This window comes from Phacochoerus africanus, chromosome 6, assembly GCF_016906955.1.
Source record: "Phacochoerus africanus isolate WHEZ1 chromosome 6, ROS_Pafr_v1, whole genome shotgun sequence".
Lineage (NCBI taxonomy): Eukaryota > Metazoa > Chordata > Mammalia > Artiodactyla > Suidae > Phacochoerus > Phacochoerus africanus.
Window position 1 is genome coordinate 100,422,250 of NC_062549.1, and position 19,159 is coordinate 100,441,408.

Consider the following 19,159-nt stretch of genomic DNA (forward strand, 5'->3'; position numbering starts at 1 on the left):
CTCCACAGAGAGGAGGATCCAGCAGAATGGCCTGCCAGGTCTCGGGAATCCTAGAGTCACATGGGGACCCATCTCTAGGGCTTCTGTCAATAAAGGACAACGGTTTCTATGTACATAGAGAAACGACTCTCACACTAAGACTAGCTCAGAGTAAACAAACAGACATCGTTAAGATCTAAATACTACCAGCCATCGGCTGATGACAAGGAACAGCTGTAACGAGAGACCAGCTTCCCTGCTGGAAAATACGAGCAGATCCAGGAGAGCACAAGGAAACCCGCTGGTGACTGGCGGGTTAGGGAAGCCCTGCAGGATCCTAATCCCTAAACAAGCAGTATCACACCAGTGCAGACACGCTAACCACTGCTGCCAGGAGAGGTGGAAAAATTCTTTTAAGATAGCAATTTAAGTCCGTGGAGCAGAGGAAAAAGGTTCATGGTGGGAATTCAGGGGCTGGTGTTTCAGTTCTAGGACCTTAGGCCTCCTCACCATCCCAGGCCTCGGATTCCCTGTTTGGCAAGTTGAGCGCATTGTGCTAGGTGGTCTGTAAGGTCCTTTTCTGTATGTCTTGGTGAGGAGGGCGGTGGGAAAGAGGAGCAGCTGGGTAATGATGGACAAAAGAATAACAGGGAAATGCTGACATAAACTTTGATTCACTCTTCTATCATTGTTGACATGTCCCTTTTTCTTTCCCCATTTGGGCCTCATCTGCTTCTAACTCAACACTGCTCCGCATTCACGGTCCACCAGGCCCTAGCCCTCACCTCTGTGTGTTTCCCGATGGAGAGTTCCTCACTTTAGGGTTACTGGAATGCATTGATTGAAATCCTGAGCTTGCAGCCACAAACAGGGACGGGCTCACCGAGTTCCTCTCGGGCTGCAGCAGAAACAGCTGCTGAGGGCAGCGGCAGTGGCCCACTGCTTGCTGGGTGCGTCCCCTAAAGCTGGCCACCTGGACGCCTTTTTCCTCTTTGTTTTTCTCCGCTGTGGAAGTGGGTCCTGTCCCCTTGTGGCTCCAGCATTCTCTGGGTGTGTGCCTCCTGCTGCCAGAGGAAAATCTCGCATCTCCAAGGGCACACTGGGGGCAAAAACAGAGACAGCAAACACCCTTAGGGCAGGACCTGCGGGTCAGGGCTAGGTTGCTGCTAGGCTGCCATCAGGGTTAAAGGGAATGGCAATGTTCACCATCTGGCCTAAAGGCCCTGGTGCTAAAGCAGCTGAAGAGTGACTAAGACTTTCTGCCAAGCATTCGAGCCTCCCACCCAAGCATCATGTACTAGGCCTTTGTAAGCAGGTGAGAAAAACATTTTTATCTTTAGCCATTTATTCTCCTTTACATTTCTCAACTTCCAAACACAAAACCTTCAAAAACTTAGGTTTTTCTTTTTTCGAAACAATGCTTTGAAACCACTGGACACTCCAAATCCAGAGCAACTATCTGGTGTTTCACCTCTGATGGCACTGAAATATAACAAGCCCATTCCAATTTCAAACCCTGAAAAAAATGAATCTGTTTATACTCTCAGGGCCTCCGGGTGGGGAGACATTAAAAGAGGTACTTCAGAAATCAAGCACTGAGCCAATACCAAATACAATCAGTTCTGCCCCCTGATTTCTATGATCTCTTGATTAAATTATGCCGACTATGTGTCCTGTGTTCTCACTGCTTAATGATGGGCTGCAGGCATGGGCAAGCAGGGGATGATCCACGATGCCGAAGGTAAGAGAACAGCTTTGAAGGCTGAGATATTTTTTGAGAGCCAATTTGCAAGGCTAATTTGAAGCATAAAGGTCAAGAAAATACTCCCAAATCTAGCCAGAGAACAAATGAGCAAACCCTTTATTTAGGGAAGCCTAGACTGGTTCAGAGAAAACCAAGATACACCTTCAGTCACTGGCCCTGCCAGGGAAGTTCCAGTGTGGCTTGGTTCCCCCCCCTCCCTCGGTCTCTTCTGAGACCTAACTGATAGGGACTGAAGGAGGATATTAAAGGCAGGATGAGTGGCTAAAGAATCAAAGGGAATTAGAAGTAGCTCAGGTGTGACAGCTCGAATAATACTTTGAGAGGTTAAAGAACTGGACTAAAATTGGGAGGATCCATTATATTCTACGACTTGGCACTGAAATTATCATTGTCAAGGGTTAGACATCTACTTCTTCTTTTTTTTTTTTTTTTTTTTTTTGCTTTTTTAGGGCTGCACCTGTGGCATATGGAGAGTCCCAGGCTAGGGGTCTAATCAGAGCTGTAGCTGCCGGCCTACACCACAGCTCACAGCAACGCCAGATCCTTAACCTGCTGAGCAAGGCCAGGGATTGAACGCGCATCCTCATGGATCCTAGTTGGGTTCGTTAACCGCTGAGCCATACTGGGAACTCTGACATCTATTTCTTTCACTTAGAAATTTGCAGTAGTCCCAGCTGTTTCACCAGAGACAATGAAAGTAATTTATGGAAATGCTGAGTACAATTTTTTTCTTTTAAATGAAGTTAGAGAAGAAAAAAACTAGAATAAAATATTGAATGCATCTATGCTGACCTTGAAGCATAGATGCTGGTCTTGATTATATTTAAGGTTGTATGTTTATCCCCCACCAACTTTAGCTTTTTTAACTTTTTCATTTTTTTTCCAGTTTAGACTATAAAATTGATTGTAGTTGTCAAGTTCAACATACATGACCATAAACTATTTTGTAACATCAGGAATCACTGGTAAAACAGAAGTAACAAATGAACCTTGCAAGGACAAAGCCATCGGAAAACATTTACCTCAGGAAAAGAAAAGAAGTTAGCACCTGTACAGTCCCCTTCTGGAACTTCTTCTGGAACTTTCTGACTGCATCACACATTCTCAGTCATGTGTCATACTGAATAGTCCCATGAGTATGTTTCATCTCCCTACAAGGACTATGTTCTTTGAAGACAAGAACCTTGTTTCAAGGTTCTTTTGCTTTTCCATATACTCAGCATGATGGGTACTCAGAGCGTGGCTGGACCCTCACTGACTTACTCAGCTTCTCTCAGAGCAGAAACACCTGGCATTTGCGTGGTGCAATCCTTCACAACATACTACAAATATCAAATCACTTCAATCTGCCAGACATTTCTGATGAGCGGATAGTACAGATTATTTCTAATAATATTAGTACTGTGAACAGAAACAAACTTTTATTTTCAAAGTACTTCTACATATAGTTTTTCATGCTCATTAATTCACCCAACCTTGATCAAAAGGCACTTTACAGACGAATTGAGGGGGTACAGGTGTAAGGGCTTCTCCCAGGTTTCCAAGCAGTGCTCTCTGACCTGCTCCCTTGTCTGAGCCATCTCCTTACCATTACTTTGTGGGCAGAGAGGCAGCACAGGGGGCTGAAACAAGCATGTGGGCTCGCTGAGCGGTGGGAATAAAATCCAGGTATTTTAACCTCCAATCCATGGGAGTTGAAATAAGTCAACTAGCTTTAGCCTGACACCAAAAACAACTGAGCAAGAAATCTGCCAAATGTCTTATCATATAGTTCCAAAGAAGAAAACTAGACCCTTTCAGCACCTCCATTTTTGGGTTAGTGCTCAACTGTTTGACCTTTAACGACTAGAAAGATCTGCCTCAGAATGGTTAATTAGAGCCAGAAAGAGATTTTTCCCCAATGTAACTAAATCTCCTAGCTATAAGGTCTGCTTATACAATGTTTATCACTTTTCTTTCTTTTTTTTTAAACTTTTTAGAGCCACACGTGCAGCATATGGAAATTCTCAGGCTAGGGGTCGAATGAGAGTTACAGCTGCCAGCCTACACCACAGCCATAGCAAGACGGCATCCGAGCCACATCTGCGACCTACACCACACATAGCGCAAGGCAACACCAGATCCCCAACCTGCTGATCGAGGTCAGGGTTCAAACCTGCATCCTTACGGATACTAGTTGGATTCATTTCCGCTCCACCACAATAGGAACACCCTCTTTTCTTCTTAAATAATACTTAAGATGTTTACTGTCAGACACTCTTACAAGCACCCTCCACACATATTAAACTCATTCACAACAACGGCAGAAGGCAGCTACTACTACTATCCCTATTTCAGAGACAAGGAAACCGAGGCTCTGAAACAACAGTAAGTAATCTGCCCAACTAAGTTGGGTCACACCCTAGTAAGTGGTGGAGCTGGCGTCCAGCCAGACACTCTGGCTGCACTCTTCATCACTGCAGTGCCTGTCAAAGCACGGACTTGGTGGACAAGGTGAGCCAGCACACATAAAATGCTCGGCAGCACAACAGAGGCATTCGGGTTAACTGTTACTATGACTACCACCATTCCCAGCACAGGCACTCACCTATTCTGCCTAACGTCATCCCATACCTTCACCATCTCCAACCACCACCTTCCCCCCATCCCTCCCCGCTCCCAGTGCAGGGCCTTGCCCAGGACTTCACAGGGAGAAGTCACCAGGAAGGATTTCCTCACCACCAAATCTGCAAACCTGTTTTTATCAGTACCCCTCCCCTCTTTCTTTTCTATTACTGAACCTCAAAAAAAAAAAAAAGAAAAAAAGGCCCATTTTTCCCCCAAAGGCCAGTCCTATCACAGGTGGTCTAGGCCCCATCCCTTCCAGCTTGTTGCAAGCTCTCACTCTCTCCCATGGCCACCCCTCTATCTCCTGCATCCCCTGGGTATTTCCGATCAGCCTTTAGACATTTGTAGTATCTTCCAATTGAAAAATAAATAAATAAAGCAAAACAAAACCTAGCTCTAGTGTTTTATTCCCCTTTGGAGCCAAGTTTCTCTACAGAGCTGATAAGACACACAGTCTTCACTTCCTTACCTGCCATTCACCCTTTAACCATTTTTAAACCAACTTCTACCCACAGATCACAAAAACCACTGATTTGTTAAGGTCACCAGTGACCGATTTTCTAACCTCATCCTACTCCATCTCTTAGACTCTGACAGTTGATCACTTCCTTCTTGAAACTCCCCTCTCTTGGTTTCCGTAACACCACACTTTGCCGTTTTCCTCCTACCTCCCCATTCACTCTTTATCTGCTTCCTTTGCTGGCCCCGTCTCTACCCAATCTCTACAATTTCGAGTTCTTCACCACTCTACCCTGGGTCCTCTTCTCATTCTATAAGTTCTTTCCATGTCAACAATTCCCAAATTTACACCTCCAGCTCTGCCTCTGTTCTGCTAACCTGTATACACCACCACCAGCCTGACATCTCCCTCAATGTCTGAAACCTAACAAAGTCAAAAATGAATTCATCTTTACATAGCCTCCCTTCCCAAAGTACTTTTCCTCCATTCTTCCACATTTAAGTATACGGCACCTTCATCCACCCAGCTGCTCATGCTAGAAATTTGGGAGTTATTCTTGATGCCTCTCTCCATCACCCTTGCCCTTCCCATATCAAGTCTGCATATTTTTGCTGAGTAAAGGAAATCTTGGCTTCGGTCTTCCTCCCTCTCTCCACCATTCCCTCCTTCCTTTTTTTTTTTTTTTGGTCTTTTTGCCTTTTCTAGGGCTGCTTCCTGCGGCATATGGAGGTTCCCAGGCTAGGGGTCAAATCGGAGCTGTAGCCACCAGCCTCCGCCAGAGCCACAGCAACGCGGGATCTGAGCTGAGTCTGCAACCTACACCACAGCTCATGGCAACGCCAGAATCCTTAACCCACTGAGCAAGGCCAGGGATTGAACATGCAACCTCACGGTTCCTAGTCGGATTTGTTAACCACTGAGCCATGACAGGAACTCCCCCTCCTTCCTTTCTTAAGGCTGCACATGGAAATTCCTGGGCCAGTGATTGAACTCAAGCCACAGCTGTGACCTACACTGCAGCTGCGGCAACATCAGATCCTTTAATACCACTGTGCCAGGGGTGGAACTCCTGCCTCTATGGCAACCTGAGCCGCTGCAATAGGGTTCTTAACCTACTGCACCACAGCAGGAACACCCAGTATTTCTTTTTCAGAGAGAAAGGATACTGAAAGGCCACCAATCTATATGAAATTCTCCATTATGCTGTTTTCACAGCATCCCGTGTTTTTCCTTCACAACATTTCCATGTTGTATAATCATGTGATAATTTGCATAACATTCATCTCTCACGCTGGGCTCCGTGACGGCAGGGATCAAGACTGACTTGTTCCTCCTTGAATTCCTAGCACCTAACTATAGTGTCTGACACATGGTATTGGTCCAAAAATATGCGTTGAATAAAAGTTGAAGCTTTTCCCCAAGATTATCTTTCTAATCCAGGCAAACTTTCTCATGCTATCATCCATCAGGCTACTCACCAAAACCCCAAGGGTCACGACACGGCAGTGCTCATCCTGGAAGGGAGGAGGAGGAGGAGGCCAGGAACCTCTTTCTCAAAGGTGACCCTCACCTGGATGAGGATAAAGTAAAGAAAAAGGGTTTCTAAGTGATCAAAACGAAACAAAAAATCAATAGCATCATTTTGTTACTGAACATCTTAAGGGAAGAGCAGGTTTCCTACTTATTTTAGAATACTGGTTTAAGGGGAAGTTGTCAACCCCCATGTAAACAGAATCAACTTCCAATTATGAAAGGGAGTATCATCCAATCCACAGATATTTCAGGACCCTTGTGACTGTCCTTCCTTCCCAACTGCATATTTTCTTTTCAGAGACTGGAGACTTATTAAGGGCAAATAAAGTAAACTTTTCTATTTTTCTAAACATTAAGTAGGAGAAAAAAAAAAAAAAAACCTCCCATTTTTGCTTCCTCCCATTCTTAATTAGTACAGAGAATTGGGAGCTGACTATAAAGGTGAAAGACAAAATTCCAGGTAAACTTTCAAATTCACAAAGTAAACACTATTCACTGTTCCTTCCTATGCTCAACTGTAACTCTAAATGGCAAGCATTTGGCAAGAAAATTTACTTTCACAAGCTTTTGGGAGGACATGGGGCTGAACAACAGGGCCTCCGAATTCCTCTGACTGAGAGCCTACTGTGTGTGAAATGCTAAACTGAACAGAGTTAGATAAGTCAATAAAACACTGAGTAACTTGTCCAGCAGGACAATTTCCAACATTAGTCCTTGTAAACTAGAATTATAATGCTGAGCAACACCTCCCTCCCCCTTTGCCCAGAATTTATAGTTTTGAAATGGCAAGGAAGAACCAAGTTCCAGATTGTCATAAGGCCAAATTATTTAGGAGTCTTTAAAAGGAGACTCTATAAGGTTGCCATAGAGTTGTGCATAAACAAATTAGTATAACTTAGCTCAGAATCACCTCTACAATTCCAATTTCGACTCTTCCAATGATCCTTTCCCATTCTCCTGCTCTAAGAAGTCAAGTTTATTACAACTATGTCATGTTTAACAAATTTCATTTCTATGCTATGACCACTACACCATAAAAGGCATAGTATCAAACTTAGAATGTGGAACTAAAAGGCCTTAGGATTCCATTCCTAGCTCATTCTTAACTTCTGGCATACCAACCACTAAAAAGCTTCCTCTCAAAAGAGTACACTATAGGAAGAACCTATCTTTCCCAAACAAGTGGAGAAAAGAAAACTATACCATGGGCTTGGCGAGAAATCCTTGGGTTCCCCCCACCCCCCAAAATAATAATGTATATTTCCATACTCAAAGGGTAAAAATTCATCTATTATCCCTCAAGCTAATAAACCTTAAGCAGGCAAATAAATTTGTATCAGGCTCAAGAGTTTAGGCAAAATTTAACCATTCAAAAATGAAAAATGAACTTCATCGATCATCATTTAGAATAATGGCTACCCAAAGGAAAATTTCAGCACAAATGTCCCTTCTTTTTGAAACGTTCCTTGATTCTAAACTACTCCCAGGAATCTCCTCCATGGCCCCACAGTGTCACATTCATGGCACTGTTATAACACTTTTAAAGCTGTACCCCTGTTGTGTACAGTCAGGGAACTCCCTGAGGAAAGGGTCATCATCTCAGCACCTGACATCCAAGAGAAACTGAATAAATGCTGGTTGACCCACGTATTATGATGAGCTTGGACCTGTGTATTTCTACTCTTGTCTCACAGTCACACAAACCAAAGATGACACAATAAATACCTGTTTAACTTCTCACCATCTGCCTTTCCTAGGAAATAAGACATTGCAGAAGTCCCTGCTCACAGAAAAGTACAAGGTAATCACACTTACAGTTATGACTTGCATTTAACTTGATGACCTCTGCCTAGGGAACTTCTACCATAATGAACAAATATAGTTTTAACTTACAAGATACCTCACAAGAGAAGCAGAAACAAAATCCAAAATACACAGATTGAATAACAGAAGTTACAGGCTCATCGTCGGGCTCTTTACCTTTCAAGACGTCCAATTTGCTCTCTCTTCTAACATTGGGACACAGAGGAACTTTCCAAGAGTGATCTCTGCCTCCCAAACAGAAAGGAATTTTTAGGTCAAAGTGGAGTGACACCAGCTAGTCCCACATTCGGTCCTACAGGAATGAGAAGAATGGAAAAGTTCATACCCCAATTCACACCACCAGCAGAAGAAAACCAATGCTCTGTGACCAAAACAGTATTTGAAAGAAGGAATAGTAAGAAAATAAATAGGTCAAAAATGGGGAAGGAAGGCAAAACCACTAAAACTCAAAATGCAAGGAGCTGGAGCACTGTAGCTTAAATCTATCCCACTGAAGACTGGGAAGTTATGAAAAGCAAAATCCCTTAGACACAAAAGCTTCATTCTAATCATTGTTTTTAACTTTCTCCCCAACCAAGAAGAGTTACCACAGGTTGCAAAATAGACTTTTATATCATATCTTCTCTATGCCCTTGTTCAGAGCACGGTGAAGATGCTGAAAAAAATACTGCAAAGCATAAAACACAAGTGGGCATAAGATTCAACTTTCCAAAATCAATTGGTCTAGAGCTGGGGCTCTTAACTGGGATCCGCAACTTCCTTGGGGGTCTGTGGAGAGACTTTAGGGGAGGGGTGGCAGCTGTGAACTTGGCTGGAGAAACTTTTGATCTTCATACTCACTAACCTCTAAGTAAAAGATAGCACCACGTGCTAACCATGAATGCAGGTAACAACCCACAGTAGTATTAGCAATCCTGTGACCATGTCACCAAGAGAAACCACAAAACACCTCACGTTACATTACAGTTGCTACAGATATCTCGACAGAATATTTACACTTACCACTACTTCAACATTATACTATTGTTACACCTGTAGCTATATTTTGTTATTTAATGTGTTATAAAGAAGCATATAAACTACTGCATCACAACTGCTTAACATTTTGATAACTGTTTCCACATCATTGGTAATTCTACATATTTTATTTTATACATTTTAAAAACATGATTCTCAGAAGAAGTCTTATGCTTCTTTAAATTGCCAATGGAGTACACAGGACATAGAAGGTTAAGAACTTCTAATCTAGAGCAAATAAAGTTTCTAGAGACCCTCAGAGAGTCACCAAGGCAGACAGACAAGTAAGTCATTCCACCAGCAGTACTTCATAGTCAAAATTAAGCTACCAGGAAGCCAAGTAGTATGTCCAAAGTCACACAAACTTAGGGTCAGCATCGCAACATGTGTATTCCCACTCTCTCATGGGGATCTTCACTTACATTTCTACAATTGTCATCACTCTGCCTGTCTTACCACTAAATGGGGACAAGGTATCACCTTTCAAAACTAATATAAAACCAAAACCCAGACAATAGAACAAGGGGGCTGTGTAAGGTACTCCTTTTTGTTCCTTGATCACGTATGCTGCTGTAATTGCTACAGAAGCTGAATTTGGTCCTTTCCTGAGAAAGCTTTTTAGAAGTGAGAAAAAAAGTTGGGCTACATAAACTTTCACTCCCAGAAGTGACCAAAGCACTTTGCAGATAAGTATTAACTCGTTAAGCACTGCAGTGTGTTATGAGTGGTCAAGGCAGTGGTAGACCACTTCATAAATGGGAAAACTGGAGAATAACTATGAGAGATTTGTCTCAAGTCAAATAGAAGTCAGTGAGAAAGCCAGCTTCCTGATTCCAAGTTCAAGGCTCTAACCCATTACACCAAATCACCATGATCAAATATTTAGTTGATTTAATGCTTGTGAAACCTCTGTACTTTCCTTCCCCTACAAGCCAGAGAGCATCTTCTTTTGATTCACAGGAACAGACACTTTTGAAGGCCATGGGAAAAACACCCCATAGAATAAATTCCAACGTACGTCAGTGCTTTTTCACTTATGCTAGTCATCTAAGCATCCAGGTCAGGAGTCCTAAGCTCAGGAGCCAAGTTACTACACACAACTTGCCTTATAAGAAAAGAACAGTATCGAAATTGTTCCTTCATCTTTTAGGCAATAACCTCTTTATTGATCTACCATGTATTTAGGAACTATTATCATCTTACATTCGACAGTCTTATTACAAAATAATATTCTAATGGTTCAATACCATTAGATCCTAGATTCTAAAACTATGAAATGTCATGCCAGTCTCAAGTTTGCATTGAATTTTCTCTTCTTATCCAAACCACCAATTAATGGAGCCCTCATTCCTCAAAGCGTCTTTCTGCCTTTTAAATGCTCTTTTTATTAACTCATATCTCTTATAAGTTAGGTCTTTTTCAATAGTTAGTAAGGAGGTCTTTCTTAAATTGGTACTTAGGACCATAACATTATCCACGCTAACATGAATTCCTTGTTAAAACTTCCCAAACAATTAGTATCCAGTCAAAACCCAGAATCAACAAGACGATCATGTTGTACAATCTCCATGAACAGCCAAAAGTTAAGCCACTCACGAGTCTTACCTACATAGCCACTTGTCCCCTACCCCATACTCAACTATTTTACTATTTATCCTTCCTACCTGCTAATTCTGATTCACCACTTTGTGCACAGTGTACAAGAGTCCAAAACTCTGGCTCAAGAATGAATGCTTAATTCCTGAATATATCAAAGGCTAAAAAAACCACCATCGCACACCACTGATCAAAACATAAGTTTTTATACGGCCCCTAAAATCATTTTCCCACCAAAGTCATTGCCAGGTATCTGTCCATGTTTGCCCTAACCAAAGTCTAACTTTGCACCAATTCTATCCCACCCTAGTCTCTCTCCACCAAGACACAGTTTTGTCCATCTCTCTGCATTGTCTAACAAGTTTATTAGTCCCCAACTGGGCTGTAGTCTAGGCTCTAAGTCACTCCTTTCTATCACAGGGTAGGGCTGTTGAGGACAGATTTCAGGCCTCCTCCTTCAGGCTTGGGAATCTTCACAGAAGGCCCCCAGCAACACTCTTACTAAAGGCCTCTGGCCCTTCCCTCTGAACATAGTTTCAACCCTGCTGTTTTTTCCTTGGGATATCTCCATTTTACCAGGCTCACCCAGCATTAAGCAGTGACATCTTAATACCTTCGCAACTTTCAAAGGTCAATGACTAGAGCTCCACTTGGGAAATCACTGGTGTGTCCACGACCCCCACAATGACTCAGTGACCCAGACATCACCACCTCACCTGCCGGAGCCCTTTACTTACACGAACATTCTTCTTAGCTTTCACTTCCCCCCACCCTTCAACAAGTCACTGGCCTGCAAAGTCCCCTTAACCTCTCTGTTCGTCTCAACCCGAATTCCCTCATGTAGCTCTCCATCTCGCCCCTCCAATGCCCCTTCATCCCCAGAAGCCTCGGACCGTCCCATCTCATTCTGCCTCTCCAAGCACCACTTGGGACACAACCTCTTAAAAAAAAAAAAAAAAAACCCAAAAAACGAGAGATGCCTCGTCTCTCCCCACTGCTCAGAGAGCGGCAGGGAGAGGACGACCTCCCACCTCCCCCCACAGGTTTCTCCAGACTCAACTCTCTAAATCCGCAACCTCGACCCCCGCCCCTTTTCTCCCCTCCCCACCCCCACAGCTCCCGCGGCTGAGGCCACCCCAGCCCCCAGACTGGCTCAAAACACGCGGACGCGGACCCGGGCCCCCTCAACCCCCGGCTCGGGTCCTTCCCCTCCCCCTCCCCCCGAAGTGCCACTTACCCCCAAGGCCGGAGTGGGGGAGGGGAAGAGGAGCGGAGTAAGGGAGGGGGGCTTCGGTCCCGGGCGGCTCTCAGCCCCGGGGGGCCGGGGCCGGGGCCAGCGGCAGCGGCGGCGCAGCGTCTCCCCCCGGCGGCGGCAGCGGCGGCGGCGGCGCCGTCCCACTCCCGCAGGCACACATAGGCTCCATTGTCCGCCGGCGCCTCCCCCTTTCCGGCTCCCCCCTCCCGGTACCGCCCCTTCCCCCTCCCCTCGGCCCTCCCCTAGCCGCACCGCGCCACGAAAGGTACCGCCAGCCCCGCCTCGAACGCGAGCCGAGAAGTGCCCCCTCCCCCCCGGGCCTGACGTCCCGCCCTGCGGGGGAAGGGGGACTGCCCCTCCCCGCCTCAGCGCAGGGCCCCGCCGCTGGGAAGGGCCCGCCCCCCTCCAAGGGAATGTCACTTGTCCCCCTCCCGGAACGCGCGCAATGGTACCAACCCGGCCGCTTCCTCCTCTCCCCCCCCCCCGCCTTCCCGGAGAGGCACCGCCCCCTGAGCCCCGCCCACCAAGTAGCCTCGCCTCCTGGACCCCGCCCCTCCCTCCAATATTTTACTATGGGACCGCCCACTGCCAGCACCACCTCCTGCTTTGCATGGACACGCCCACCAGGTCCCCTCCTCAGTTCGTCACCCGGGCAGAGGTGCCGCCTACTCCCCACCTTAAAGCGGCAGAGCCCCCTTTCTCGACTAAAACAACCTCCCAAAGGGCTGGCGGGGTGGGAGTTGCGGCCAGGGATGGTCTCTTCTTTCCCCGCACCTCCCTTCCCACGCACACATTCACTCCGACCACCCCACCGCCTCCTGCAGCACTGGGGAGCAACCCAGTGGAAAAGGCGCGGAGGGGGGAAGGGCAGCGTAGAATTTGGCCATCTTTGACAAACGAATTGGGAGCTGCCAAAGGAAGGGGTCTTTCCCTCACACTTCCCTGCAGTCCTGGTCCAGGCCTAGTCTTCAGTCTTCAAGGCGACCCCCGCCCACCTCCTGGATGCGGTTCCACCCTGCCTCACCCCCTCTCCCGTCCCTTGTCTTCACCCCTCAATCTCTGCACTGCCTCTGCTGTTGCCGGCTTTCTCCCTTCCCAAGGGTGCAAGGCCCCTCTTGGGGCTGCACTCTCTTCCACCTTCTCCAAAGCACATTCTCGCCAGGTCCTGCAGATGCGGTGGCTGGTGCAGGGTCTCTCCTTCCTTATAAAGGGCCCAACCTAGCCCCGCTCGAGCATCGCTACCTAGTGCCGAAAGAGGACCTCTGCCCGGATCCTCAAATCACTTCACAACCGCTTTTTAAATTACAGTTTCGCTTCCCTGATTTTTGGAAGGCCCTGTGCTTTGGAGAGCTCAGAGCCTGGGTAGCCCGGCACTGTCCCCTGTGAAGTGACAGGGTAACCCGTTAGATTGCACTTTTTTTCCTCAGAGGGAAAAATGACGGCATCATGGTGAGCGCATGTTGCTGAATAAAGCTCAGACTACTCCTGTTTTACCTTTGTGGCCCTTGTTGCTGCCATGCCCAACTATTATTACAGACAGTCCCATCTGCTCCACAGCCCTCCCCAGCGCACACTGTCGTTACATCTCTTGTGTTTGTGCTTTGTAGAGTCTTGGTCTAAGACGTTTCTGCAACTATGTACACTGGCCCCACAGCTTTTTTGAATCAGCTAAGTGAAGACTGCCTATGTTATAATGTACTGTGTATTCTCCCTGAAGATAGATGGAGGCAACATGGCCAAGAGAAGTAGATAAATTTTCTTCTGCTTTTGCTTCTATCACCATGGTTTTTACCAGGTACTTATTTCTATGTCAGTTTCTCTGTCTAGAAAATAGGAAACCTTCCTTGGGGCAATCTTTTAACGAATGGTGTGGTTGTAAAGGATGGTTCAGGAGAACCCTAAATGATAAAGCTTTCGAAACCGTTTAAAACTCTTGGCTGGTCATTTAAGTTTCTATGCCACGGCTCCCCAGCTTAGAGTTCTATGAAAAACTGTTTTTTCATAACAAGATATTTTCTCTTAGTCTTCTGTTATGACTGAGCATATAAAGACAAAAGACAATAGTAGGTATAAACAATATAAATTTAAGATCAATCGAAGGATTCCAGTTGGGAAATAATTAAAATAAAATGTTTTTCTGTCAAATTTTGGTGATAGAATAGTTTTACAGAGGGGCATACCGATGTTTCAGAAGGCAGGAGGAAAAAGTCAGTTACGGACATGTGAAAAGGCAACTGAACCCAAGAATATACAAGAAGCTTTTGGGATTGCTAATGTAGGTGGAAAGAACGGATTCATAGACTTCATCTGTAAGTGAAAAACACTTCTTAAATAAACTCTGGGCTGGAGTGTTCCAGACCAGTTCACCTCTACTCAGAAAGCTCAAAAACAGACTCATTAAAACAATAGTACACATGCAAAAAAGTCACCCATTTTACTAGGCTTTACACTCTCACTTAACCACATATGTCAGACTTTATAATTATTTACTGAACTAGAAGAAAAAAGCAAATGAATACTGAGTGTGCCACAGGAGGCTAAAAGAGTACTGATTCTGAGAATTTAAGCAAGCCAAAAGTCATGAAATCTAAAGGTTAGAGACTCCATAGTAATGTTAATTTAGCTACATTGCACATGGGATAGAAATGTATTTTAAAATATTATTATTGTATTAAATGGTTTATCTATCTTACTAGAATTTTTTGTGCTCTGAATTTTCTAACTTCCATGCACTTCCATATCAACTAAAGAATTCTGTTTTGCTGTATAGGGATATAGCACAGTGTATATACAAATACTAATGGATAATGATTAAATCATTCTTAAAAGCATCCTATAAATAAAAGCTTCACACTATTTCTGTTACTCTATTCTGTTACTCTAGAAATTCGAGGAGAAATCATTTTTTAATCCAAATGGGAATATTGTTAAAAATAAAAGCTTTCAACACTAAAGAGACTAGTTTTTTTTTTTTTCTACTTTCTGAAATTTGCTTCTCATAATGATATATATATGCACTTAACTGTGATGCAAACATGGATGGTACATTTGACTTCCAGTTCTTCAACAAATCACAGTGTCTGTTATTTAAGTTTATTGTCAGTCTTTTCTACCTGCAAACTCCACTTTCGAAATATTTTTGTTCTCCCAGCTCTTGACAAACTCATACCTAAACTTTAGAGTTGGAAAGAACTACCTCCTATTTTAGGGATGAGAATTCTAAGACACAGAAGTTTAATGACTTGCCAAGATTATGACCGTTTTTAGAGACTAGGATTTAAGTCCAACACTCTAGCCCTGTTCCAACTTCTAAGGATTGTTCATTCCTATGATATTTATTGTTGGAGGAGAGAATGTGAAGTTCTACCTTAGGAATGATGAAATTCAGACTCAGAAAAGTTGAACCCACTCAGCCTAGCCAGCTGGTGCTAGGGTTATAAGAGGCCCTAACAAATTCTTGCCTTGGTCAAAGCCCTTAGTTTGTCCATGATTTCCTGCTGCTTACACTGTTTCTTACTAATTTATCTAAGTCACTGTCCAAACCAATAATTTCAACCCCAAAGGAATATTACAAGATGGTCATTTATGACTGAAATGCGGGGTTAGAATGGAATGGCCTCTTGACTGTCACAGTGCTACTGTCCAATGCTGTAATAAAATAGCTAGGAAGGGAGTTCTTCTTTAGGTTGCCCAGAAAGGAGAAACAAATTTCCCCATCCTGGCTTTCACTAGTTCATTTAGCCACTGGGGAGTTCCAGAGCTTCATCCCTGCCAGGAAAATTGAGGGCTTAATATCTCTTCTGTAAGAAAGAAATCAGTATTCCCACCTCTTTCCTTCCTGCAGCTCCACCTGGCATCACTGGTACTCCAATGTGAACTTGGGTCTTGTTTTGTGTCCCCACCTATCTGCTTTCCACAACCTGGGAATTAGAGGCACCCTATCTATAAAGCACTGACAGATCAGTGATATGACCCTTTAGAAGGTACCACCAATATTTCCCCCTTATTTTCACACTCAGACCTTCATGATTGTGCCTCCTAAGCTTACTGTCTGTCTGTCTTCTTTCTTTCTTTTCTTTTTCCCCTTTCTTTTTATGGACGAACCCATGGCATGTGGGAGTTCCTGGGCTAAGGGTTGAATCAGAGCTGCAGTCGCCAGCCTACACCACAGCCATGGCAACAATGGATGTGAACCCCATCTGCAACCTGTGCCACAGCTTGAGGCAATGCTGGATCCTTAACCCACTGATTGAGACTAGGGATTGAACCCCCATCCTCACAGACACTATGTCAGGTTCTTAACCCACTGAGCCACAACAGGAACTCCTGTCTGTCTGTTAAAAGTCACGATTTTTGTGACATTTATCCTGCAAACTCCTGAGCCCTAAATGATTCATATATAAAGGCTGATCTCCTTCCCCAGTTTTTCAATTTAGCCAGAGTCTATCATGGCTTAAGTAACAACCTAGGTGTTCCATGAGCTCTAACCATTTCTCCTCGAATCTCTTGATTTTCATGCCGGTTCTTCACACCTGTCCTTACAGTCCTATGTCTCTCTTCCTCTTAAATTTCGACTAATTAACTATTTGGTTTCTTATTCTTAACTTCTTTCCCAACAAGAATTCTGTGTATTTCTACTATTTCTACCATTTCATTCCATTTTCTTCTGCTAGACATCTCTCTAGGAATTCTGCCCTTTGGATACATCTCTTACGTTTTCCCTGGGTTCTGCCTTCACTGCTGAACTCGTCTCACTTCCCACAATCTACTTTTTCCCAGCTTCTCTGGAATTGCTGCCCAGCCATTGCAGCTTTGATCTCACCTCCATGATTTGCATCTGGGTTGTGCTCATTGCCTTTTGGGAATCCTTGACCACCCATCATCCCAGCAATGGAAATTCCTAATGCAGAGACGTACACACATTTGTTTCCACTCCTTGGCTGGCAGACATTACCAGGGAAAAAAAACATGAAACCAAGAAAATGGATCTCAACCAAATTTCAGGCAATGAAACTTCAGTTGGACTTTATTACTTTTACTTTGGCAATCCTTTCATGCATCTTCATTGCCTCCTTTATCATTTCCCACAGCCATTATTCCAAATTTTATCCACTACTTCTCCTACATTTTGCAGGACCAAACAGTCATCTCATGCCACCTCAGAAGTGTTTTGCTCAGTTCTCTCTCTTCCGTCTACTTACTTTTCACTTTAGTAGCTTCAGTAAAATCTCTGTTACACAAATACTCTTTTTTCTCCTTTTTATTCCCAATTTATCCAAAGGGTAGCCAATATTCTCTGCCACCACAGTTCTTTTTCTTCCTCTATAATTAATCCAACCATTTTACCAAAATTCTCTCTCCCATATGGCCAAACCTAATCACCAAATCCATCCAATGAATATCCTTTCCTTACTGAATCTCTTACAATATGAATTCCAAGATACCAGGATATTCTGGTTTTGCCTCCTCCTCCCCAATTATACCGAGATGTCATTGACATATAACATTGTATAAGTTTAAGATATACGACATAATGATTTGACATATGTATATATTGTGAAATGATCACCACACTAAGTTTAGTTAACATCCATCACCTCACATATTTAGGTTTTTGTGTGTATGATGAGCTCTTTTAAGATCTACTCTCTTAACAACTTCCAAATATACAATACAGGAGTTCCCACTGTGGCATAGTGGGTTAAGAATCCTATGGTAGCAGTTCAGGTTGCTTCAGAGGCATGGGTTCAATTCCCAGCCTGACTCAGTGGGCTAAAGGATCTGGCACTGCCACAGCTGCAGCTTGGATTCACTTCCTGGCCTGGGAACTTCCATATGCCACAGATGTGGTCTTGAGAAAAAAACTGCATCTGTCTATGACGTATACAATAGTTTGGTTGGCGATAGCCATCGCACAGCACATTACATCCCAGAACCTATTTATCTTATAACTGGAAGTTTGTACCTTTTGATGACCTTCACACATTTCCCCCCAGCCCTCTATCCTCTGCCTCTGGTAGCCACCAATCTGTTCTCTGTTTCTGTGAGTTAGGTTTTTTGAGATTTCACATATAAGTGAAATCACATGGTATTTGTCTTTTTCTGATTAACTTGCTTCACTTAGAATAATGTCTTCGAGTTTCACCCAAGTTATGGCAAGCGACAAGATCTCCTCCTTTTCTATGTTTGGGTAATATTCCACTGTGTGTGTGTGTGTGTGTGTGTGTGTGTGTGTGTGACATTTTCTTGGTCCATTTATCTGCCGATGGACACAGGTTGTTTCTATGTCTTGGCTATTGTAAATAGTACTGCAATGAACATAGGGGTGCAGATATCTCAAGATTTCATGTCCTTTGAATAGATGCCTAAAGGTCTGTCTTCTTTATTAATTTAAATTCTCCCTTGACCTGAGCATTCCCTGAATATTCCTAACTTAAACTCTTTGATTCTTTGAACTTCTTTCTCCACTTCTTCCTGGGATCTCTCTTTCTTACTCTCTTAACTTTAGCCATAACCTCTTTGCAGATGACCGACACATGTATAGGTCTAGCCCAGGCCTCTTTTTAGCTTAAATCCTGCATTTCTATACTCAGCTTGCCCATCTTGAAGTCAACACATCAAGAAACAAATGCCATCTCTCAAAATTAAGTCCCACCTCTGAATTCACTGTCTTTCACTTAGGCTCAACACTTTGGAATAATCCTGACTCAAAGTTCCCAGTTGTCTATATATTTTCTTAATCACCAATGTCCATAAATTCCTCCTTAAATCCATGTCTTGTTTTCCATTCCCAAGTTGGGACTATTGTGATAACTTCCACATAGAAATTCCTGTCTCCAGCTTCTCCCCTCATCAGTCAGTTCTCTGTGCTCCTTCCAGATAGATCTTCCTAAAAGACCTGAAAATATTCCCACTTGAGCAGTGTCTATTTCTCTCTAATTTCTTACACCCTATTGAGTCTTCTGGGCCCAACTAGGGTCCCTCTATCTTAATATCTCAACAACGTGGTATAACAGGAACAATACTGTCTTTAAAGTCACCTGGACCTGGGTTTGAATACTGGACTGCGTTTTACTGGCCAAAGAACTTCAAAATTTAAAAAAAAAAAAAGTTATTTTCTTTA

General features: G+C 43.8%; 1 protein-coding gene across 8 annotated transcripts in view; it reads right to left on the bottom strand.

Annotated features, from left to right (window-relative positions):
* Positions 1 to 19,159, bottom strand: part of BCL9 (BCL9 transcription coactivator) — an 88,586-nt gene that overhangs the window by 15,410 nt on the left and 54,017 nt on the right. For 4 of the 8 annotated variants that reach the window (XM_047784840.1, XM_047784844.1, XM_047784841.1 and 1 more), the window contains 3 exons: positions 8,325 to 8,460; positions 6,290 to 6,381; positions 765 to 1,078 (listed from right to left, as the gene is read on the bottom strand). In XM_047784840.1, the coding sequence (XP_047640796.1) occupies positions 765 to 817 (53 nt within the window). In that variant the 5' untranslated portion in view covers positions 818 to 1,078; positions 6,290 to 6,381; positions 8,325 to 8,460. Of the gene's footprint in view, positions 1 to 764; positions 1,079 to 6,289; positions 6,382 to 8,324; positions 8,461 to 12,018; positions 12,139 to 19,159 lie in introns of those variants that run through there. The other 4 variants (XM_047784845.1, XM_047784847.1, XM_047784842.1 and 1 more) reach the window with 3 other exon arrangements.